At 43.7% G+C, this 25,293-nt stretch overlaps 1 protein-coding gene across 3 annotated transcripts; it reads left to right on the top strand.

The window, feature by feature from the left end:
• Nucleotides 1-486: 486 nt before the first annotated feature.
• Nucleotides 487-25,052, top strand: LOC131734617 (uncharacterized). 3 transcript variants are annotated; one of them, XM_059021415.1, is made up of 11 exons: nt 487-594; nt 1,031-1,085; nt 6,806-6,936; nt 7,987-8,016; nt 9,745-9,852; nt 11,341-11,445; nt 14,688-14,894; nt 16,081-16,218; nt 19,195-19,246; nt 24,679-24,705; nt 24,796-25,052. In XM_059021415.1, the coding sequence occupies exons 2-11, from the start codon at nt 1,055-1,057 to the stop codon at nt 24,831-24,833; spliced, it is 867 nt and encodes a 288-aa protein (XP_058877398.1). In that variant the 5' UTR covers nt 487-594; nt 1,031-1,054; the 3' UTR covers nt 24,834-25,052. The 3 variants fall into 3 exon arrangements, with proteins under 3 accessions (XP_058877398.1, XP_058877397.1, XP_058877399.1); XM_059021414.1 differs by having other exon boundaries at nt 14,679-14,894; XM_059021416.1 differs by lacking the exon at nt 14,688-14,894.
• The last annotated feature ends 241 nt before the right edge of the window (nt 25,053-25,293 follow it).

Genomic DNA, 25,293 nt, shown 5'->3' with positions numbered 1-25,293 from the left:
CCCTTTTCAGAATCCCCTCTTGCCAGTTTAACAGGGGGTGCAGGGCTGCATTCCAGTATTCAGGCTCAATTTAAACCCTGCCTGCCTTCACTTCCTCTCACTAACCACAGACACGTATTCCTTCTCAGAAATGAACGCAAAGCAGAGCTAACTGCTTCCAGCAAAAAAGGAGAAGTGTGTTCTGTTTTTGAGTTGATAAAAAAAAAGTTACATATGACACTATAGTGTTTTGGACAGTACTGTAGTGTTTTTATATGAATTACACAATTACAATTGTAATTGATTCAGGTCTGTATGACACTATAGTGTTTCTGGACAGCACTGTAGTATTTTCTATGGGTAGCAGGGTGAAACCTGGCCTCCACTGGTAAAAGGCATGAGAAGTTTGTGAATATCTGTCTGTCTGCACCACTGAGCCCCTAAGAGACACGCACTGAAAGGAGGAAGTATATTTGCCAGGCTTTTGCTTTTGCAGTTTCTATATTAGTCACAGGTTATATAAAAAGAAAACAAAACCTAATAACAAGGCTCTTCAAAACTGCAGTTTTTTTGTACTGATATCACAAGTTGTGTGCCACCCAAAACCTTTTAAGGGTAAGTAAGTAGACATTGTTCTGTTTTATTGAGGAATTCATAGATATTAACTAAAGAAAATGTTTTACATAGGATTGCTTTTGAACCTCCCCCAATAGGGAACAACCACAGGCTGTATTGTAAGAACACAGAGAGCAGTCATGTGACTTCTCCTTAATGAGATTGTTCTGCTAGTTTTATTCTGTTAGAATTGCTTACCTCCTTTACTGTAAAGCAGCCTTGGATAACTGATTGCACTGTATTAGTGTCTTACTCTGTTACAAACAATGTGTGGGCCTGCCTGAGACCAGGACTGTTTACAGCTCTGCAGTGTGTTCAGTGTGTCTCTCTTTCCTATGCTGCATTCGATTATAATGAGGGTTGCAGGTTTCTCTTATATATAGCACAGTTGGCTGGACATTATTCCTGATATCACTGTCTTTGTGTGTCTAATCAGTTGTGTGGATGATCAGTACAGAAGATGGAAAAGAAATCTGCAGACGTGGAAACAGGTAAAAATGAAAGAAAAGTATTTTGATATCTAACAATAAATTATACCATTTGACTAAAAGTAATGACACTTCTTAGTACAGTAGACAAATGTTTTAATACAAGGGCCTTGTGTCTGTCTGACTAGACATGTATCTGCTAGACTTCAGTATACGTATAGGCCCTTTTTCGCTCGCTTTAAATCAACTCTCAAGACGCACCTGTTCTCTCTTGCTATTATGCTCTTTAAGCCTGATATCTGCTATTAGCTGCTGTGTTGCTGCTACTATTTCATGTATTATGCACTTTCCACTGTATTTAAAGTATTATACATTACTTTTTAAAAATGTATATCTTGTATGATGCATTTCTCTGTATTTAAAGTATTATGGATTTTTGTGTTGTTACTGCATCTTGTAAAGTGCTTTGTGATGGTAGTCCACTATGAAAGGCACTATATAAAATAAAGATTGATTGATTGATATTGTAAATGTATAAGTCTCCCATATGAGAATGCAGTAAACAGACAGTGAGGAATGCTATTGTAGTGTAAAAATAAACACCATTGTGGAACACTGCAGTTATAATATCCAAATCTTAAAAAAAAAAAAAAACACTGCTTGTGATTAGCAAAAGAACTTTCTTGCAAGTTCCCTTTTTTTGTAGGTTTTTTGGTTTGTTTTTGACTGTGATAGAAGCTAGTTTCTCCTGCCTTCACACTGTAGATTCACTCTCCCTGTGCAGCAGGTATCAGGACAGCCATCACCACCATATTAACCACTGGCTCTCACTTCACTACAGTAAAACCTCCACACTGTAGATTCACTCTCCCTGTGCAGCAGGTATCAGGACATCACCACCATATTAACCACTGGCTCTCACTTCACTACAGTAAAACCTCCACACTGTAGATTCACTCTCCCTGTGCAGCAGGTATCAGGACATCACCAGCCATCACCACCATATTAACCACTGGCTCTCACTTCACTACAGTAAAACCTCCACACTGTAGATTCACTCTCCCTGTGCAGCAGGTATCAGGACATCACCACCATATTAACCACTGTCTCTCACTTCACTACAGTAAAACCTTCACACTGTAGATTCACTCTCCCTGTGCAGCAGGTATCAGGACATCACCAGACATCACCACCATGTTAACCACTGGCTCTCACTTCACTACAGTAAAACCTCCACACTGTAGATTCACTCTCCCTGTGCAGCAGGTATCAGGACATCACCAGCCATCACCACCATATTAACCACTGGCTCTCACTTCACTACAGTAAAACCTTCACACTGTAGATTCACTCTCCCTGTGCAGCAGGTATCAGGACATCACCAGCCATCACCACCATATTAACCACTGGCTCTCACTTCACTACAGTAAAACCTCCACACTGTAGATTCACTCTCCCTGTGCAGCAGGTATCAGGACATCACCACCATATTAACCACTGGCTCTCACTTCACTACAGTAAAACCTCCACACTGTAGATTCACTCTCCCTGTGCAGCAGGTATCAGGACATCACCACCATATTAACCACTGGCTCTCACTTCACTACAGTAAAACCTCCACACTGTAGATTCACTCTCCCTGTGCAGCAGGTATCAGGACATCACCACCATATTAACCACTGGCTCTCACTTCACTACAGTAAAACCTCCACACTGTAGATTCACTCTCCCTGTGCAGCAGGTATCAGGACATCACCAGCCATCACCACCATATTAACCACTGGCTCTCACTTCACTACAGTAAAACCTCCACACTGTAGATTCACTCTCCCTGTGCAGCAGGTATCAGGACATCACCACCATATTAACCACTGGCTCTCACTTCACTACAGTAAAACCTCCACACTGTAGATTCACTCTCCCTGTGTAGCAGGTATCAGGACATCACCACCATATTAACCAGTGGCTCTTTTTCACAGTTCAATATTCATTCACAGATACACCATGCAGTTTGGTCTCTGAGTTAAAGCTGATAGGAATGTTGATACAGTAATTCCACCCCCTAAACTATTCTGACAGGGCATGTGTGCTGAAACTATCTAGACAGATGCATCGGCTTGGAGTGATTGTTCCACAGCGACTGATCTGGGGTCAGTTTACCTGAAACACACGACAGTAACACTGATATTTACAATTCTGAACTCCACAAACCTGCAATCTGAAACACACGACAGTAACACTGATATTTACAATTCTGAACTCCACAAACCTGCAATCTGAAACACACGACAGTAACACTGATATTTACAATTCTGAACTCCACAAACCTGCAATCTGAAACGCACGACAGTAACACTGATATTTACAATTCTGAACTCCACAAACCTGCAATCTGAAACACACGACAGTAACACTGATATTTACAATTCTGAACTCCACAAACCTGCAATCTGAATCACATGAAAGTAACACTGATATTTACAATTCTGAACTCCACAAACCTGAAATCTGAAACACACGACAGTAACACTGATATTTACAATTCTGAACTCCATAAACCTGCAATCTGAAACACACGACAGTAACACTGATATTTACAATTCTGAACTCCACAAACCTGCAATCTGAAACACACGACAGTAACACTGATATTTACAATTCTGAACTCCACAAACCTGCAATCTGAAACACACGACAGTAACACTGATATTTACAATTCTGAACTCCACAAACCTGCAATCTGAAACACACGACAGTAACACTGATATTTACAATTCTGAACTCCACAAACCTGCAATCTGAAACACACGACAGTAACACTGATATTTACAATTCTGAACTCCACAAACCTGCAATCTGAAACACACGACAGTAACACTGATATTTACAATTCTGAACTCCACAAACCTGCAATCTGAAACACACGACAGTAACACTGATATTTACAATTCTGAACTCCACAAACCTGCAATCTGAAACACACAACAGTAACACTGATATTTACAATTCTGAACTCCACAAACCTGCAATCTGAAACACACGACAGTAACACTGATATTTACAATTCTGAACTCCATAAACCTGCAATCTGAAACACACGAGTAACACTGATATTTACAATTCTGAACTCCATAAACCTGCAATCTGAAACACACGACAGTAACACTGATATTTACAATTCTGAACTCCACAAACCTGCAATCTGAATCACACGACAGTAACACTGATATTTACAATTCTGAACTCCACAAACCTGCAATCTGAAACACACGACAGTAACACTGATATTTACAATTCTGAACTCCACAAACCTGCAATCTGAATCACACGACAGTAACACTGATATTTACAATTCTGAACTCCACAAACCTGCAATCTGAAACACACGACAGTAACACTGATATTTACAATTCTGAACTCCACAAACCTGCAATCTGAAACACACGACAGTAACACTGATATTTACAATTCTGAACTCCACAAACCTGCAATCTGAAACACACGACAGTAACACTGATATTTACAATTCTGAACTCCACAAACCTGCAATCTGAATCACACGACAGTAACACTGATATTAACAATTCTGAACTCCACAAACCTGCAATCTGAAACACACGACAGTAACACTGATATTTACAATTCTGAACTCCACAAACCTGCAATCTGAAACACACGACAGTAACACTGATATTTACAATTCTGAACTCCACAAACCTGCAATCTGAAACACACGACAGTAACACTGATATTTACAATTCTGAACTCCACAAACCTGCAATCTGAAACACACGACAGTAACACTGATATTTACAATTCTGAACTCTACAAACCTGCAATCTGAAACACACGACAGTAACACTGATATTTACAATTCTGAACTCCACAAACCTGCAATCTGAAAGGATTCAAATATAAATCAAATCCATTTCTATGCATAATCTATACTTGTTTCTATTGAAATGTATTCCTGTGCTTGTGATGCCATGTTCTAGATAGTTAATGGTGCAACACTCTACTATTCCTTTCTATTTAAACCTATATTTGAAAGCGCGTATCAGACAAGGGAGATGAACCTGCAGCTTCAGGGGAGCGAGCACACCGCTGGCTATGAACGCAGCCCTCAGTGAACAATTAACCCGAGGGACCTCTGCCCTGTGAAATAGCAACATTGAATAGCAAGATTCACTATAATCCCCACTGTGACCCCAGCCTGTGTCATATACAATGTGTGATTGATAGAGAATCGTGCATATTAATGTACTAAGTGGAATATTTAAAATATTTGGTCATGTTTTTTCTTTTTTGTTTGTTGAATTTAAGTCATTCTTAGACTTAAGTTTATGATATGAAGTTTTAAAAGTTATTGATATAATATTACATTTGAAGCGCTTATTTAAACTATAATAAAGTTGTCACTAAGTATTTGTTTTCACTCATAAAGAGCTGAAGATGAAGACTCAAACAAGCCCTGCCCTTGTTTAACACATTCTATCTTGATTAGTTGCATCTAAAATGAAGAGCAGATCTGGATGCATGTAGAGAACAACATGCTTCATGAATATGTGACGGAAAATAACCACTTGTTTTAAGCACAGCTCAATATTTCACAAGCACCTGAGAAATGAACATGCGTGATAAATACAGCCCTGTTTCTAATATGAATGTTACCTCTCCTACACTGTCTCTACCTACATCACTGCCTCTGACTCCACAGTTACTGTTTCTAATATGAATGTTACCTCTCCTACACTGTCTCTACCTACATCACTGCCTCTGTCTCCACAGTTACTGTTTCTAATATGAATGTTACCTCTCCTACACTGTCTCTACCTACATCACTGCCTCTGTCTCCAGTTACTGTTTCTAATATGAATGTTACCTCTCCTACACTGTCTCTACCTACATCACTGCCTCTGTCTCCACAGTTACTGTTTCTAATATGAATGTTATCTCTCCTACACTGTCTCTACCTACATCACTGCCTCTGTCTCCACAGTTACTGTTTCTAATATGAATGTTACCTCTCCTACACTGTCTCTACCTACATCACTGCCTCTGTCTCCACAGTTACTGTTTCTAATATGAATGTTACCTCTCCTACACTGTCTCTACCTACATCACTGCATCTCTCTTCTCTCTCTCTGACAGTCCCTCACTCCCTCCCTTTCTCTCTTCTATCTCTGACAATCCCTCCCTCCCTTTCTCTCTTCTCTCTCTGACAGCCCCTTCCTTTCTCTTCTCTATCATGCCCTCTCTGTCTCCACAGTTACAGGCGCATCAGGAATCCTCAGTCCCTCACTCCCTCTCTGTCTCCACAGTTACAGGTGCATCAGGAATCCTCAGTCCCTCACTCCCTCTCTGTCTCCACAGTTACAGGTGCATCAGGAATCCTCAGTCTCTCACTCCCTCTCTGTCTCCACAGTTACAGGTGCATCAGGAATCCTCAGTCCCTCACTCCCTCTCCACAGTTACAGGTGCATCAGGAATCCTCAGTCCCTCACTCCCTCTCTGTCTCCACAGTTACAGGTGCATCAGGAATCCTCAGTCCCTCACTCCCTCTCTGTCTCCACAGTTTCAGGTGCATCAGGAATCCTCAGTCTCTCACTCCCTCTCTGTCTCCACAGTTTCAGGTGCATCAGGAATCCTCAGTCCCTCACTCCCTCTCTGTCTCCACAGTTTCAGGTGCATCAGGAATCCTCAGTCCTTCACTCCTTCTCTGTCTCCACAGTTACAGGTGCATCAGGAATCCTCAGTCCCTCACTCCCTCTCTGTCTCTACAGTTACAGGTGCATCAGGAATCCTCAGTGTTTCTCAGAGTTTTGGCAGTTTCGGCCGTGACTACAAGAGTATAATCCCTGCACGAGATGCCAGGTCCGTCAGTTGGGATAGACCTAATCTCAGCAACCCTAAGGTATGGTTACACTAATCATTAGAAGAGATTCTAGTTTTCATGGTAAAAAAGTCTATGATTTAAACATTTTAAAATCCACAATACATGCAAGAATCCACATATCATTTGTATTCAGACACGGGCAGACTGCTGTTTCAGAGAAAGCTTAGGGCCGTATTCATAAAGTGTTTACCAGGCATTTAAGTTTAGACAGTGAAATCATACGAACATAAGAAATTCAAGAACGAGAAAAGGCCATTTGGCCCACCTATGCTCGGTCACTTTGGTGCCAGCGTGGTCCGTTAGCGCTCAGGAGAGGAAAAACAAAAAAAACCTGAACCAGATTAGTAGAGGAAATGAAACCTCTGGGAATCCGTGGCTAGACAGACTAAAGGTCTTATTGTGGTCACAGAAAGGGTTATACAGTATTGTTCATGACAGCATCCAGTCTGTTTTTGAAGGATCTGATAGTCTCTGCTTCAACAACTCTGTCCAGCAGCCTGTTCCAATGGTTCACCACCCTTTTTGTGAAAAAGCTCCTTCTCCCCTCGGTTCTGAATATGCTCTTCTTCAGCTTCCACCCGTGTTCCCTGGTTCTGTTCTCTGTGATCTGTGAAAAATATTCTCAGCAGTTACTTGTGTGAGATGAGATGAGGAGCAGCTGTGTGAGATGAGGAGCAGCTGTGTGAGATGAGGAGCAGCTGTGAGGTGAGGAGCAGCTGTGAGGTCAGGAGCAGCTGTGTGAGGTCAGGAGCAGCTGTGTGAGGTCAGGAGCAGCTGTTTGAGGTGAGGAGCAGCTGTGAGGTCAGGAGCAGCTGTGTGAGATCTCTGGAACAAAGTAAAACTAAACCAGAATGCTGTTCCGTGAATTTCTATCTAAAATGTATTTTTCTGCGTACAATAGAGTTAAATGCCCATTCGATGCTGAACCAGATTACAGCTCCCCATGAAACTCATTTTATGATTGATAATAGTCTGGTCCCAGGTGAATGTTAAAATCAGACTTTTAATGAACTGTATGCACTTGTTTTCATATTATAGTAACTCAGTGAATGAACTTTTCTTTTGCAGATTCCTGGTTTGCTGAGGAGAGTTTTGAAGGTACAGAATGGTGTGGGGGGACGGGGGGGTATTGTTAAATGACGGATGAATAAGACGGGGAAAGAAAAGGAGAGATTGTGAGTGAAAGAGAATTGGGAAAGAGAGAGAGATGAGAAGGGTGGGTGTAGTTAAGTGTCACGATGTATATCATCAATTAAGAGTTTCTTCTTCAAAAGATATTCATGCTGTTATTAATCTACTGTACCATAGGTCACCCTTTATTTGTAATTTCAGTACCAGAAGGAAAACACCAAAGAAATATATAAGTCAAACCAATGATTTATTAGAAAGACAAAGGTTTTTATAATGTTTGAAATGATTCTTTTTATGGCATCATTCATCAAGTTATGCAACAAGTTGGATACAATTGTAACTGTTTCTTTTTGTATGTAGTGCGAATCTTTAAAAGTAAACTTCTAAGAAAATCTAATCAAGACTCAGTGCAACATGTCAAATACAAAACAAGCAAAGTGAATATCAAATCAATTCAAACTAAGTGACACGCAAAATAAAATTGCTATCGTGAATTAAAATTCTTAACATGAATTAAAACCATGACAAATCTAATACAAAACTGCAAAACAAGGAACATAATGGATGTAAAGAACTGACCTCCTTGTTCACATAAATGCAGATTTATTGTACTGCTCTTTCTCCTTTTCATATAAAACCTTTTAGAAAACAGACATTCTACAATGTAGCTAAAACACAGCAGCTTAATGTTTAAAAAGTAATGAAACAGAATCAGGTATCCTCAGAGAATACCGTAACCGACTCCAAGCACAAGGTAGCTACTCTGTGTGCACAACACTTCTCCATGTATAATACCGTATGATTACAACAAGCACTAAGAGAAAATAAACAATGGTGAGTCTGTGATTTAATAAATAACACAAGAACGAGAATGAGCTAATCTACTCACCCCCACGAGCACAGCAATATATCCAGAAGTCCCGTGTGTTTCTGCTTCCCTGCACTTTAAACCAAAACATACTCATAAATATATAAACAAGTTCTCAAACCAAGCAATAAAATAGAACACACTCGCTACTCACCACCAGCAATGCTGCAGCCTTCTGGATAAACCTGAGTCCCATGTGTCTCTGCTTTCCCTGCACACCAGCAATGCTGCAGCCTTCTGGATAAACCTGAGTCCCATGTGTCTCTGCTTTCCCTGCACACCAGCAATGCTGCAGCCTTCTGGATAAACCTGAGTCCCATGTATCTCTGCTTTCCCTGCACACCAGCAATGCTGCAGCCTTCTGGATAAACCTGAGTCCCATGTGTCTCTGCTTTCCCTACACACCAGCAATGCTGCAGCCTTCTGGATAAACCTGAGTCCCATGTGTCTCTGCTTTCCCTACACACCAGCAATGCTGCAGCCTTCTGGATAAACCTGAGTCCCATGTGTCTCTGCTTTCCCTGCACACCAGCAATGCTGCAGCCTTCTGGATCAATCTGAGTCCCATGTGTCTCTGCTTTCCCTGCACACCAGCAATGCTGCAGCCTTCTGTAATCACCTATGCTTTTGTACAGGGGTTTTCACTAACCCACCTGTGTTAACCCTTTCCTAGCTTGACTGAATTGACAACTTGTGTATTAGCCATGCCACACTACAGTAGTTTTATATATGAATCTATTTTAGTAATATGAATGTGAGCATCTACAGTAGAATAGTGAAGATCTGAACCCATCCTGAAGGTCTGTAATTATTCACTCATTCCACAGGGGGGGTCTGATAGAAAGTCCAGACATCAAGAGGTTGGTGAATGGAGCCTGGAAGAGTGTCGACACTCCATCATGGAGCTGGCAAAGGAGATGAACAGAGTCATGAAGGTACAGAGAGGGAGGGGAGAGAGGGAAGGAGGGATGGGGGAGTGAGCAGTATTGGTTATTACAGAGAGGTGGAGAGGGGGGGTCAAAAGGCGAGTCCTGAGGTTACAGGAGAGGAGAGAGGCAGAGGGGGAAGAAAGGGGCTGAAGTGGGGTGTCAGCATGCCATCGTGTCAGATAAAGCAAAAAGCTTAGGAGTCTTGAAGGTACGGAGAGAGGGGTGTGTGTGTAGGGGTGGGGGGATTGGTAATTAATGCAGCCAACAAAGACGTTCATGTATAGAATACGGAACAGAGTAGAAACAGCATTAATTGAATTCCATTTTTAAATGTAATTAAGCAATAAAGAACACTGGCATGTGATTTTAGGATTGTGAAAAGGATTGTGGGAAGAGACTGCAGGCTATTCATCATTTAAACCCCAGCAACACAAAAAACACACACGGCTCATCTTTGTGCCTCTACTGAGAGAGTCTAGCAGTTCAATTCAAACCCACAGAGGCACCGATTCTAATAAACAAATGTAGTGTCCATCTGCATTCTTTATGCCTAATATTCCTGACTACAGTACTACCAGTTTAACCTCGAGAGTCAGTGAGTATCTGTGTCTTAAATGAGTTACTGCTGTTTGAAATGCCAAAGAGTTCTATCTTAGCTTGAATTGTGGGATGCCGTTCCGTGCCATCTCTCCTGTAGATGAAACCAGAAAACACATGAGATTATTATGCAGAGCTAACAAAGGAGTTAAACAGTGTCTTGAAGGTATAGAAAGAGGGAGGGGTGAGGGGAGTGTGTGTGTGTGTGTGTGTGTGTGTGTGTGTGTTTGAAGGGGTGAGGTGAGTGTGTGTGTTTGAAGGGGTGAGGGGTGTGTGTGTGTGTGTTTGAAGGGGTGAGGTGAGTGTGTGTGTTTGAAGGGGTGAGGGGTGTGTGTGTGTGTGTTTGAAGGGGTGAGGGGAGTGTGTGTGTGTGTGTGTGTGTGTGTGTGTTTGAAGGGGTGAGGGGAGTATGTGTGTGTTTGAAGGGGTGAGGGGTGTGTGTGTGTGTTTGAAGGGGTGAGGGGTGTGTGTGTGTGTTTGAAGGGGTGAGGGGTGTGTGTGTGTGTTTGAAGGGGTGAGGGGTGTGTGTGTGTATTTGAAGGGGTGAGGGGAGTATGTGTGTGTTTGAAGGGGTGAGGGGAGTATGTGTGTGTTTGAAGGGGTAAGGGAGTGTGTGTGTGTGTGTTTGAAGGAGTGAGGGGAGTGTGTGTGTGTGTTTGAAGGGGTGAGGGGAGTGTGTGTGTGTGTGTTTGGGGTTGACTCTCCTTCATTTACCTAACGAAGGAGTTAAACGGTGTCTTGAAGATACAGAGAGGCAGCTTTGACAGCAACAGTTAGGTGCAGTTTAGGAGTTTCTTTGTTGTTTCATTCCTGTTCAATTTCAATTAAAATCACTGGTTTCTGCAGTGCTTGTGGTTAAATTCATTGTTTTAAAGATTTCTTATTGATTGATTTCAGAACTCTGCCATTCCTACCCCTGTGTCCAGTGAGGATACGTGCAGCCTGGAAGAGTGTCGCTGCTTCATCATGAAATGGGCTGACGAGTTGGACAAGCTGGTCCAGGTAAAGAGAGACACAGAGAATGAAGCTCGAAGTGCAGACAGGGTGCAGTGAGAGCTGAGAATCAGGTTCACAGACAGGGTGCAGTGAGAGCTGAGAATCAGGTTCACAGGCAGTGAGAGCTGAGAATCAGGTTCACAGGCAGGGTGCAGTGAGAGCTGAGCATCAGGTTCACAGACAGTGTGCAGTGAGAGCTGAGAATCAGGTTCAAAGGCAGGGTTCAGTGAGAGCTGAGAATCACGTTCACAGGCAGGGTGCAGTGAGAGCTGAGAATCAGGTTCACAGACAGTGTGCAGTGAGAGCTGAGAATCAGGTCCAAAGGCAGGGTGCAGTGAGAGCTGAGAATCACGTTCACAGGTAGGGTGCAGTGAGAGCTGAGAATCAGGTTCACAGACAGGGTGCAGTGAGAGCTGAGAATCAGGTTCACAGGCAGTGAGAGCTGAGAATCAGGTTCACAGGCAGGGTGCAGTGAGAGCTGAGAATCAGGTTCAAAGGCAGTGAGAGCTGAGAATCAGGTTCACAGGCAGGGTGCAGTGAGAGCTGAGAATCAGGTTCACAGGCAGGGTGCAGTGAGAGCTGAGAATCAGGTTCACAGGCAGTGAGAGCTGAGAATCAGGTTCACAGGCAGGGTGCAGTGAGAGCTGAGAATCAGGTTCACAGGCAGTGAGAGCTGAGAATCAGGTTCACAGGCAGGGTGCAGTGAGAGCTGGGAATCAGGTTCACAGGCAGGGTGCAGTGAGAGCTGAGAATCAGGTTCACAGGCAGGGTGCAGTGAGAGCTGAGAATCAGGTTCACAGGCAGTGAGAGCTGAGAATCAGGTTCACAGGCAGGGTGCAGTGAGAGCTGAGAATCAGGTTCACAGGCAGTGAGAGCTGAGAATCAGGTTCACAGGTAGTGAGAGCTGAGAATCAGGTTCACAGGCAGGGTGCAGTGAGAGCTGAGAATCAGGTTCACAGGCAGTGAGAGCTGAGAATCAGGTTCACAGGCAGTGAGAGCTGAGAATCAGGTTCACAGGCAGGGTCCAGTGAGAGCTGAGAATCAGGTTCACAGACAGGGTCCAGCTGAGAATCAGGTTCACAGGCAGGGTGCAGTGAAAGCTGAGAATCAGGTTCACAGGCAGTGTGCAGTGAGAGCTGAGAATCAGGTTCACAGACAGGGTGCAGTGAGAGCTGAGAATCAGGTTCACAGGCAGTGAGAGCTGAGAATCTGGTTCACAGGCAGAGTGCAGTGAGAGCTGAGAATCAGGTTCACAGGCAGTGAGAGATGAGAATCTGGTTGTGGCAGGGTGCAGTGAGAGCTGAGAATCAGGTTCACAGGCAGAGTGCAGTGAGAGCTGAGAATCAGGTTCACAGGCAGTGAGAGCTGACAATCTGGTTGTGGCAGGGTGCAGTGAGAGCTGAGAATCGGGTTCACAGGCAGGGTGCAGTGAGAGCTGAGAATCAGGTTCACAGGCAGTGAGAGCTGAGAATCAGGTTCACAGGCAGTAAGAGCTGAGAATCAGGTTCACAGGCACGGTGCAGTGAGAGCTGAGAATCAGGTTCACAGGCAGGGTGCAGTGAGAGCTGAGAATCAGGTTCACAGACAGTGAGAGCTGAGAATCAGATTCACAGGCAGGGTGCAGTGAGAGCTGACAATCAGGTTCACAGGCAGGGTGCAGTGAGAGCTGAGAATCAGCTTCACAGACAGTGAGAGCTGAGAATCAGGTTCACAGGCAGTGAGAGCTGAGAATCAGGTTCACTGGCAGTGAGAGCTGAGAATCAGGTTCACAGGCAGGGTCCAGTGAGAGCTGAGAATCAGGTTCACAGGCAGGGTCCAGCTGAGAATCAGGTTCACAGGCAGGGTGCAGTGAAAGCTGAGAATCAGGTTCACAGGCAGTGTGCAGTGAGAGCTGAGAATCAGGTTCACAGACAGGGTGCAGTGAGAGCTGAGAATCAGGTTCACAGGCAGTGAGAGCTGAGAATCTGGTTCACAGGCAGAGTGCAGTGAGAGCTGAGAATCAGGTTCACAGGCAGTGAGAGATGAGAATCTGGTTGTGGCAGGGTGCAGTGAGAGCTGAGAATCAGGTTCACAGGCAGAGTGCAGTGAGAGCTGAGAATCAGGTTCACAGGCAGTGAGAGCTGAGAATCTGGTTGTGGCAGGGTGCAGTGAGAGCTGAGAATCGGGTTCACAGGCAGGGTGCAGTGAGAGCTGAGAATCAGGTTCACAGGCAGTGAGAGCTGAGAATCAGGTTCACAGGCAGTAAGAGCTGAGAATCAGGTTCACAGGCACGGTGCAGTGAGAGCTGAGAATCAGGTTCACAGGCAGGGTGCAGTGAGAGCTGAGAATCAGGTTCACAGACAGTGAGAGCTGAGAATCAGATTCACAGGCAGGGTGCAGTGAGAGCTGAGAATCAGGTTCTCAGGCAGTGAGAGCTGAGAATCAGCTCTCACTGCAATCAGGTCTCTTAAATGTATTATTACTTGTACTGTAATACTTGAAACGTATTTGCTTACGATTGTAAGTCGCCCTGGATAAGGGCGTCTGTTAAGAAATAAATAATAATAATAATCAGGTTCACAGGCAGGGTGCAGTGAGAGCTGAGAATCAGGTTCACAGGCAGGGTGCAGTGAGAGCTGAGAATCAGGTTCACAGGCAGGGTGCAGATGTAATACTCTTAAAGTCACATTTTGTAGAGTAATTTATTAGTTTCCCATATTATTACATAGTGCTGCATAAAGGGATTTGATTATTCAGATGAAGCTCATCACTGGTGAGGCTCATTGGTTTTGATTGGGCTGATTGACCATTCCAAGTGAAACAACTGAAGAAGATACTTTGAAGAAATTGTGAAGACACAACTTTGAAGACCCTTTGCACAGTAATTGTGTGGATTTCATGTTCTAAGAAAGCAGCACAACCCCAAGCAGCTGTTTCTTCACTCGTTTCACTGTGATGGTAAATCAGCCTAATCAACACCAATGACCCTCACCTGATTGTAAGCAGCTTGATCCGAATAATACTTCTACCATGTGTTGTGTTTGCTGTAATTTCCCATGCTTGCATGTGCCTTCACCATCTCATACAAAAGTAAACCTTTATAAGGGACGTGACGAGGATGCAGACTGACGACCAAATTAATCAGTCAGTGAGCTACATATTGCAAGTGTTATCCCCTCTGTTCTGCTGGCTGATTTCACAGAAGGGGAGCTGCTGCCCTGAGAATACTGATATCTAGTCTGGGTTTGTTCTGTTCATAGACACCAAAGCAAAGCCAGAGTGCTGGGCAGGTTGAGCAAAGAAAAGGAGCAGAGCTGAGAAACAAAGAGGATCTCCCAGGACCAGAGGGGGAGGAGCTGAGTGAGGGGGCGGGGCAGAAACAGGGGGAGGAGCTAAATCAAGAGGAGGAGCAAAGACTGAAGGACGGTCATGACATGATCATGCAGTGGGCAAGAGAGCTGAAGACAGTGCCAGAGGTGATATTTTAACACATTTCAACATCTGGGTCTAAACACACTGTCCATGAGTGCATCTCAAAAGAGGTTCCTGTATCTCATTCCTCCACACCCACACTGCTAATGATCTGTTCTGAACATACTGTCCATGAGTGCATCTCAAAAGAGGTTCCTGTATCTCATTCCTACACACCCACACTGCTAGTGATCTGTTCTGAACATACTGTCCATGAGTGCATCTCAAAAGAGGTTCCTGTATCTCATTCCTCCACACCCACACTGCTAGTGATCTGTTCTGAACATACTGTCCATGAGTGCATCTCAAAAGAGGTTCCTGTATCTCATTCCTCCACACCCACACTGCTAGTGATCTGTTCTGAACATACTGTCCATGAGTGCATCTCAAAAGAGGTTCCTGTATCTCATTCCTCCACACCCACACTGCTAGTGATCTGTTCTGAACATACTGTCCATGAGTGCATCTCAAAAGAGGTTCCTGTATCTCATTCCTCCACACCCACACTGCTAGTGATCTGTTCTGAACATACTGTCCATGAGAGCATCTCAAGAGGTTCCTGTATCTCATTCCTCCACACCCACACTGCTAGTGATCTGTTCTGAACACACTGTCCATGAGTGCATCTCAAGAGGTTCCTGTATCTCATTCCTACACACCCACACTGCTAGTGATCTGTTCTGAACATACTGTCCATGAGAGCATCTCAAAAGAGGTTCCTGTATCTCATTCCTACACACCCACACTGCTAGTGATCTGTTCTGAACATACTGTCCATGAGTGCATCTCAAAAGAGGTTCCTGTATCTCATTCCTCCACACCCACACTGCTAGTGATCTGTTCTGAACAGGATATCTTTTTATTTTTCATTCATGAGTTAATCACTGCTATAATGCAAGTACATGCAGTCATTTGCTAATACAATGGGGATAGATTAATTTAGTAAATCTCGCCTCTGATATCAGGTTGTTTTTCACAGTGAGGCTCCATTTAGATTGGTATGCGATGTTGACATGGAGATAGCAGAGTGCTCTACTGTTTTGAATTCACAGCCATGGCAGGGATGTATGATACTGACATACTTGTGTGATTCATTTCAAAACATTGCCCAAACCCTTCTCTAGAGTTCCTGACACACTGTGGTCTGGAGTGAACTCCCCTTATCCTCTAATCTATATTGTCTTTAACCAGAACTCTGTCTCAGCGGGGGAGGCTGTGGAACAGGGTCTTGCAGAGCTGGTGAAGGAGTGGAAACGAGGCAAGCTGAGTAACATCTTACCCATCATGGAGTTCATCATGTGGACCCTGATCAAGGAGGAGGCAGACAAGGTGAGAGCAGCAAGATAAACCCACAGCAGAACTCAGCTATATACTTGTACATGTGCTTTGTGTCACAGTGGAGCACACAGGGATTGATGATTTGCACCTGATGTCACAAGTCACGTGCCAGCAGCTTGTCGGCCATTTTGGATGTCAAAAACCTTCAGACAGCATATTGACAATCTGTTTACCAGTGTTTTAAAAAACTAAAATAGAAAAAAGACGTTGCAGTACGTGGTACAGAGGAGAGCCCAAACAAGTTTTATAAATGTAAAGCATGCGTTACACAGATTAATTAATTAAATAGTTTAATAATTTCCTCGTCGATGTGGAAAATGACCTTGTTAAAACGTGATCTGGAGGCCCTTGCATTGTGCAGCCACATCAACAACAAAAAGGTTAATTCAAGGTGAGGAGCAAATAAATAAATACATAAATAATGAATTGTCCGAGCTAAATTACACTTATTGGCTTTCACTTGAGTCTGGTGGCCCTGAATCTTTAAGCACTTCAAGGGAAAGAGGCAGACTTGCTATCAGTAAGTAGGGTTGTCACCTGGCTCCACAATCCCAGGACACTGAGACAGAACAGGATTTTAAACTTGCTGCTAAATTGAAATAAATTAACGTGTTAATTAGCCCTACACCTTTGCTAAAATGAATCATTTTCATGAATCATTTTCAATTACTGTGCGCAACAAACAAGTCATTAAAATCAGTTCAACATACTGCCTCCGAACAGCTGAGCAATGTTACTGATTGGGAGAGTAATTGTACGTTTTAGCGATTTATTATTAACAAACAGAAAGTAAGCGACTTTTATTTATCAGTGTCTGCAAATAAATTAAATATTATTATTATAATTGATAATATTGAAATACATGAAAAGTAATATATTGTATTAATTACACTATGTAACACAATTTTTGTTCCTGGGTAGTAAGTGTTATTTCCTAATTGCTTATGCCTCAAAAGTATAGAAAATGGCTATTATTCCCCACAAACTTTCCTTTTGTGACCAGGAGTGATATTTTGAAATTTACCTATTTCCAGTGAGAAAACGGGCGAATCTGTGTCTTTACGTTCACATAAAGTCAGAAAAAAACAACATATGAATCCAAATGAACATGTATTTATACTAAAGTAATACAAAAATGACTACAAAAGATTTAGAAGTGAGTAGTTTTTCGAGATTTACGATTATACTGTAAATCACTTTCACAAATCAGCCCCCAAATGTAGTCTCCCATCATGTTCTCGTTATACTGTCCTTCACTGACAGCTCATCCAGGAGCCTCAAAGCCGTGATGCTCCATAATGGTAACAAGTACCCGTCTCTTCCCCTGGCTCACTCAGTGCACCTCAAAGAGGATTACAACAGCATCAAGACCTTGCTGGACGCCTTGAAGTATGATGAGTACGGCTGGGACCCCTGGAAGGTGCTGATGCCACCACTGCACATCAAATTGGGCCTTATGAAACAATTTGTCAGAGCTCTAGATAAGGAGTCGGCAGCCTTCAAGTACCTTCAAGACTTCTTCCCTAAGCTGTCTGAGGCAAAGGTCAAAGCCGGTGTCTTCGTCGGACCACAGATAAAGAAGATCCTGGAGTGCAATGAATTCCCCAAGAAGCTCACTAGTAAGGAGAAAGCAGCTTGGAACAGCTTTGTCGCAGTGGTTCGGGGCTTCCTGGGCAATCACAAGGCCGAAAACTATGTGGAGCTGGTTGAGACTCTGGTGAAGAACTACGGCACAATGGGCTGTAGGATGTCCCTCAAAGTCCATATCCTTGATGCTCATCTTGATAAATTCAAGGAGAACATGGGAGCGTACTCGGAGGAGCAAGGCGAGCGCTTCCACCAGGATATACTGGACTTTGAACGCCGCTACCAAGGACAGTATAACGAGAACATGATGGGAGTCTACATTTGGGGGCTGATTCGTGAAAGTGATTTACAGTATAATCGTAAATCTCGAAAAACTACTCACTTCTAAATCTTTTGTAGTCATTTTTGTATTACTTTAGTATAAATACATGTTAATTTGGATTCATATGTAGTTTTTTTCTGACTTTATGTGAACGAAAAGACACAAATTTGCCCGTTTTCTCATTGGAAATAGGTCAATTTCAAAATATCACTGTCCTGGTCACAAAAGCAAAGTTTGTGGGGAATAATAGCCATTTTCTATACTTTTGGGGCATAAGCAATTAGGAAATAACACTTACTACCCAGGAACCAAAAAAAAAAAAAACATTGTTACACAGTGTTATTATTATAATTATACCATTGTTTGCCGTGTATGGTAATTAAGCACCGTCATTAATTTGATCGAAGGTATCGGAGCTAATTAACACATTCTTTTCTCTCAGTTAAGTTCACCTCTGAGATGACTGACTTCATCGGACAATGTCAAGTATGGTTTTTCGGACTGCATGAGTTGAAAAAAAAAAGTGTTTTAAGAAAAAGTTCTACGTCTTCGCAAGTTGTCAATAGGACGTCCAAAGCTTTTCGACGTCCAAAATGGCTGACCACACTTAGGTCACGTGATTTGGTGACGTACGTGCAAATCATCAATAGGGAGATGCTCATTTCTATTCATTAGCAGACAAGCAATCATTTCATTAAACTGCACTTAATAATACTTTGCCCTGTGTTAATATCTGTGCCATGTGCAAATGCTAAAACATCTGTCAAAGGGCACATATATTAACACAGGGCAATGTGTAATGAATTGATAAAGACGACACTCACAGACAGGCACATATATTAACACAGGGCAATGTATAATGAATTGATAAAGATGACACTCACAGACAGTCACATATATTAACACAGGGCAATGTATAATGAATTGATAAAGATGACACTCACAGACAGGCACATATATATTAACACAGGGCAACGTACAATGAATTGATACAGAAGACACTCACAGACAGCTGGAATGTATTCATTCACTCTCTTGACTATTGTTGTTGTTTTTAGGGAATTGTCACTCGGATGTGGTTCTTTAGGATGCTAAAATCTCAGAATATTGGTGAGTACGGCAAACCTGCAACATGTTATAATTCATCTCTGACCGTCCAAGCACAAGATTGTCTTGATGACAGAGAACTCAGAATCCTCACATTCCTGTTTGTAGAAAAAGATAGACAATAACGGTTTAATTTGTTCATTAAAAAATAATGAGGGAAAAAGAGCCAGTATCACGTTCATAGGTTATAACAATACCTGCAAGATGTAGTGGACCTGTTTCCTATCGAACCGGATCACTTGAAATAACTTTCAGTACTTTTTTGGCATTATTACTATCAGTGTATCTATCAGTATTGCTATCAGTGTATTCATCAGTATTGCTATCAGTGTATCTATCAGTATTGCTATCAGTGTATCTATCAGTATTGCTATCAGTGTATCTATCAGTATTGCTCTCAGTGTATCTATCAGTATTGCTATCAGTGTATCTATCAGTATTGCTATCAGTGTATCTATCAGTATTGCTATCAGTGTATCTATCAGTATTGCTATCAGTGTATCTATCAGTATTGCTATCAGTGTATCTATCAGTGTATTCATCAGTATTGCTATCAGTGTATCTATCAGTATTGCTATCAGTGTATCTATCAGTATTGCTATCAGTGTATCTATCAGTATTGCTATCAGTGTATCTATCAGTATTGCTATCAGTGTATCTATCAGTATTGCTATCAGTGTATCCATCAGTATTGCTATCAGTGTATCTATCAGTATTGCTATCAGTGTATCTATCAGTATTGCTATCAGTGTATCTATCAGTATTTCTATCAGTGTATCTATCAGTGTATCTATCAGTGTATCTATCAGTATTGCTATCAGTGTATCTATCAGTATTGCTATCAGTGTATCTATCAGTATTGCTATCAGTGTATCTATCAGTATTGCTATCAGTGTATCTATCAGTATTTCTATCAGTGTATCTATCAGTATTGCTATCAGTGTATCTATCAGTATTGCTATCAGTGTATCTATCAGTATTGCTATCAGTGTATCTATCAGTATTGCTATCAGTGTATTCATCAGTATTTCTATCAGTGTATCTATCATTATTACTCAAAGCTTGGTGTTATTGTTTCATTTTTGGCTGCAGTCCCTGAATTAGCGCCTTCATTCTTTCCAGTCAGGTAGCACCATTATAAACTTCAATAGATGCACCTATTATTCTCAATGAAGAGTTTCCCTGAGATCACTTTTCCACACGTAGCTGCTCAGGCTGCTAGGAAACGGTCTGCCTGGTTCAAGTGCAGCCGTGTCATCTGGGATCAATGAACTCAATGGCCTGTCGGTTTAGACATGTTTCATTTTTCTGTTTTAGGCACCATTAAAACGTTGTTTTGCAACAGCAAGTGTATACAGAAAATTAAATTAAAAAAGACTTAGATACACACTTGAATTATTAAAATAACAAACAACTCTGAAAAGCGTCCCTAAAAGAAATAAAACAGCAGCATTTCACTTTTCTTTTTAAATAAATGTGTAATTATTATTATTATTATTATTATTATTATTATTATTATTATTATTATTACTATTATTATTATTATTATTAGTACTACAACTTTTTAACAACTGTTTGATTTGCTGTGTGTAGACTAGACATTATTTTTAATTTAATTTTGTCTGTATTTATCCTTTTATTCTAGACTGTGGTCAGGACCACGTGTCTTGAGAAGGCATCTCTTGATAAATAATTAGCAATGTTTATAATAAACATGATTCTCAGTATTGATATCCTCACTAGTCATTTTAGAACAGCGCTAGCCTGAGTGTCGTTCTCCTCCAATAACAAGGAGGCAGTATTTGAGTGACAGGTCACTTCTTCTGAGGGGAGCAGGTTCATCTTGATTCCTGCTGTCTTTTGAACACAAGTCGATGTTATTTCAAGTTGCACTTTGACGGGTGGAATTGTATTAACTGGACGGAAATTGAAAATCCATGAAGGATTGTGGCAATGTGCCCCGTCCCTGTGTGCATTTGTATGTTGCGTGCGTGTGTTAATGTTGGTGTATAGTCATTGGTACACGGGATATAAACGGGTCTGTGTTTCACGTATATTTAAAAAGTGTAGATTTGTATTTAGGCACGAGGAGAGCACAAATCACTTCACGTGCTGGTTAAATGTAATATGTGAGCACGGGGTTGCACAGAATTAATTCACGTGCTGGGATTCAAGTGAATAATTAATTAGTAATTGAATCCCAGCACAACAGTATATATAGAGACACGTAGCATGCAGTCGGGGTTGGGTGTTCGGTGAGTGGAGAACGGGATTGGAGACGGAGGTAGTAATTGTTAGAATAAGAGTAATAGTTAACGTGTTTTCACTCACCGTGTTTGTTCGTCTGTCTGTCCTGCACCGTCTGTTTAGTGTTTAGTCGTTTTGTATGTCTGTTTATTTTGGCATCAAGTGCCGTGTCCAGTGTTTTTGTCTGTTCCAACCTTTTATTTTCTGTTCTGTTTATTAAATGCTGAACGCGATCACGCGTTCAGCCTCACCAAAACCCCATCTCTCTGTCGTTTGTGTTCCTGTTTCTGGTCTGACGCCACCCACTCCGGCCGTCTTTGTGACACGTGGTGTCCTGCGTGGGATCGACAGCGCCTCCAGGACTCAGGCCAGAGCAGGAACCGCAGTTTTGGATTTAAAAAAAAAAATAAAATAAAAAAAAAAATGGCAGAAGACGCCATCAAAGTGCGGGACTGGATGCTGGAAAATGCTGGGCTGGAGGCCCAGTCTATACCAGTAGTCGTCCAGTTCCTGCAGTTTATGGATAGGGAACGATGGGAGGCTTATGCAAGGGAACAGACCGTAAGCACCTGGGAGGAAGGTGTGGGTTTGGTCCTCAGCTACCTGGAGGCAATTATAAGTGGAACAGCAGCCCAGGTAGCAGTCCCACCAGCAGAGGAAGAATGCCTGCTGTCCCCGTCTCCACCAGCAGAGGAAGAATGCCTGCTGGTTTTGCCTCCACAGCCCAAGCGGGAGGAGCCTGAGCGTCCACAGCCCAAGCGGGAGGAGCCCGAACGTCCTACGCCTGAGTGGGAGGAGCCCGAACGTCCTACGCCTGAGTGGGAGGAGCCCGAACGTCCTACGCCTGAGTGGGAGGAGCCCGAACGTCCTACGCCTGAGTAGGAGGAGCCCGAACGTCCTACGCCTGAGTGGGAGGAGCCCGAACGTCCACAGCCCAAAAGGGAGGAGTCGGTGCGTCCACAGCCCAACAGGGAGGAGTCGGTGCGTCCACAGCCCAACAGGGAGGAGTCGGTGCGTCCACAGCCCAACAGGGAGGAGTCGGGGCGTCCACAGCCCAAAAGGGAGGAGTCGGTGCGTCCACAGCCCGAAGAGAGGGAAGTCGGGGCTTCCACAGCCCTAGGACCCAAGCTGCCAGCAGAGGGTGAATACCTGCTGGTCCCACCTCCACCAGCAGAGGGTGAATGCCTGCTGGTTCCACCTCCACCGCAGTGGGATGACTGCTTGCCCCTCCCACCTCCACCAGCAGAGGGTGAATACCTGCTGGTTCCACCTTCACCGCAGTGGGAGGACTGCTGGCCCCTCCCACCTCCACCAGCAGAGGGTGAATACCTGCTGGTTCCACCACCGCCAGGAGCAGAGGAGCTGGAGCTGCCTCTGCCTCCACCACCGCCAGGAGCAGAGGGGCTGGAGCTACCTCTGCCTCCACCACCACCACCAGGAGCAGAGGAGCTGGAGCTGCCTCTGCCTCCGCCACCGCCCGGAGCAGAGGAGCAGGAGCTGCCTCTGCTGCCCGTACCTCCGCAGGGAGTACGGTGGCCGGAGCCCCAGAAAGGGGAGCTGCCGGCCACGAAGAAGGGGGAGGAGGTCTGGAGACCACCAACCCCAGCAGCAGTTTCGCTGCCGGAGATCGTGGGGGAGGTCAGGAGACCTGCTCCCACTGCAGCAGTTTCGCTGCCGGAGATCGTGGGGGAGGTCAGGAGACCTGCTCCCACTGCAGCAGTTTCGCTGCCGGCAGTACAGTGGTCAGAGCCCCACCAAAGGGAGCTACCGGCTACAAAGAAGGGGGACGAGGTCTGGAGACCACTTTCCCCAGCAGCAGTTTCGCTGCAGGAGTTCTTGTGGCCGGAGCCCCACAGGAGGGAGCTGTCGGCTACGAAGAAGGGGGAGGTCGGGGGACCACCTGCCCCTGCAGCTTTTTCGCTGCAGGACGGGACCAACAGGCTGTCAGCCGTGCCACTACCGGCAGGGGTGCTGACAGCATGGCCAGCCATGGGCCCACTGAAGCCTCCCTTCCCAGCCCGAGACTTTGTCCTGGACTGCTGGATTTTTAAGGGGGGAGGTGGCCGTTGAGGCCATGTGTGCTGCGCACAAGGGGGGGTATATGTGGCAATGTGCCCCGTCCCTGTGTGCATTTGTATGTGTGCATTTGTATGTTAAATGTAATATGTGAGCACGGGGTTGCACAGAATTAATTCACGTGCTGGGATTCAAGTGAATAATTAATTAGTAATTGAATCCCAGCACAACAGTATATATAGAGACACGTAGCATGCAGTCGGGGTTGGGTGTTCGGTGAGTGGAGAACGGGATTGGAGACGGAGGTAGTAATTGTTAGAATAAGAGTAATAGTTAACGTGTTTTCACTCACCGTGTTTGTTCGTCTGTCTGTCCTGCACCGTCTGTTTAGTGTTTAGTCGTTTTGTATGTCTGTTTATTTTGGCGTCAAGTGCCGTGTCCAGTGTTTTTGTCTGTTCCAACCTTTTATTTTCTGTTCTGTTTATTAAATGCTGAACGCGATCACGCGTTCAGCCTCACCAAAACCCCATCTCTCTGTCGTTTGTGTTCCTGTTTCTGGTCTGACGCCACCCACTCCGGCCGTCTTTGTGACAAGGATTCACTCAGGGAACCCAACAAGGAGACGGGTCTCTCTGAAATGGAAAACGAGAGAATCACAAAACACAGCATGGGAACTTTCACAAGCAAAACACAGCATGGGAACTTTCACAAGCAAAACACAGCATGGGAACTTTCACAAACAAAACACAGCATGGGAACTTTCACAAGCAAAACACAGCATGGGAACTTTCACAAGCAAAACACAGCATGGGAACTTTCACAAGCAAAACACAGCATGGGAACTTTTACAAGCAAAACACAGCATGGGAACTTTCACAAGCAAAACACAGCATGGGAACTTTTACAAGCAAAACACAGCATGGGAACCTTTACAAGCAAAACACAGCATGGGAACTTTCACAAGCAAAACACAGCATGGGAACTTTCACAAGCAAAACACAGCATGGGAACTTTTACAGGGAAGGTAACATTGTTAATAATTGAAAACGAATGCTTGAACAACACTATGAAGTTTAGACTGTGATACTGGATCTTTAATGAGATTCATCTGTACTTCCAGCTGGAATATTGATTCAATTCTTTGCCGACTCTGTCTTCATCTCTTCACACAGGTGCTGGGAGATGCATCCCTGATTCAGGTATTTATCACTGTTGCAGTTTTGTTGATTTTCAGGTGTTGTATTCTACTGTTAAGAATATTTCATCTATTTTTCTTTCATTTTTTCTAGTCTGGCAGTGGATTCACAAGGCATCAGGTACTCTTTAAGTTTACTATGTGTTGCTGAAGTCTGATATTTCTGATTGATTTTTGGTATAACAGTTTTCTCTAGTACAGAGGGACAGCCCACTGTCAACAAATGATTTAATTTGGTTGTTGACAGTGGGCATCTCCTCTCTGCTCTACAGTTTATTTAAAGCCATGTTCTCCCCTCTCTCTTTTCTTCCCATCTTACTGTCCTCCCTCTCCCTCTCTTACACCCTTCCCCTTTTCACTACAGCCTCATCCTCCTCTCCATCTCTCCTTTTCTCCCTCATCTCTTCCCCTTTCTTGTTTTACTGTCCTCCCTCTCTCTTCCCCTGCTTCACCTCTCCCCCTCTCTTCTCCTCTTCATCTCTCCGTTTCTCCCTCACCTCTTCCCCATCCTTCTGTTTTACTGTCCTCCCTCTCTCTTCCCCTGCTTCACCTCTCCACCTCTCTTCTCTCTTCTTCTCCTCTTAATCTCTCC

This window comes from Acipenser ruthenus, unplaced genomic scaffold (genome assembly GCF_902713425.1).
Source record: "Acipenser ruthenus unplaced genomic scaffold, fAciRut3.2 maternal haplotype, whole genome shotgun sequence".
NCBI lineage: Eukaryota > Metazoa > Chordata > Actinopteri > Acipenseriformes > Acipenseridae > Acipenser > Acipenser ruthenus.
This window is presented reverse-complemented; position numbering and strand designations above follow the sequence as displayed.

What these genes read in the sequence shown, in the direction of transcription:
- LOC131734617 (XM_059021414.1), top strand. Translation starts at nt 1,055, where the DNA reads ATGGAAAAGAAATCTGCAGACGTGGAAACAG. An exon ending in ATCTGCAGACGTGGAAACAG is followed by an intron (nt 1,086 to 6,805) that starts GTAAAAATGAAA and finishes CTGTCTCTACAG; the next exon opens with TTACAGGTGCATCAGGAATC. An exon ending in TCAAGGAGGAGGCAGACAAG is followed by an intron (nt 16,219 to 19,194) that starts GTGAGAGCAGCA and finishes TGTTGTTTTTAG; the next exon opens with GGAATTGTCACTCGGATGTG.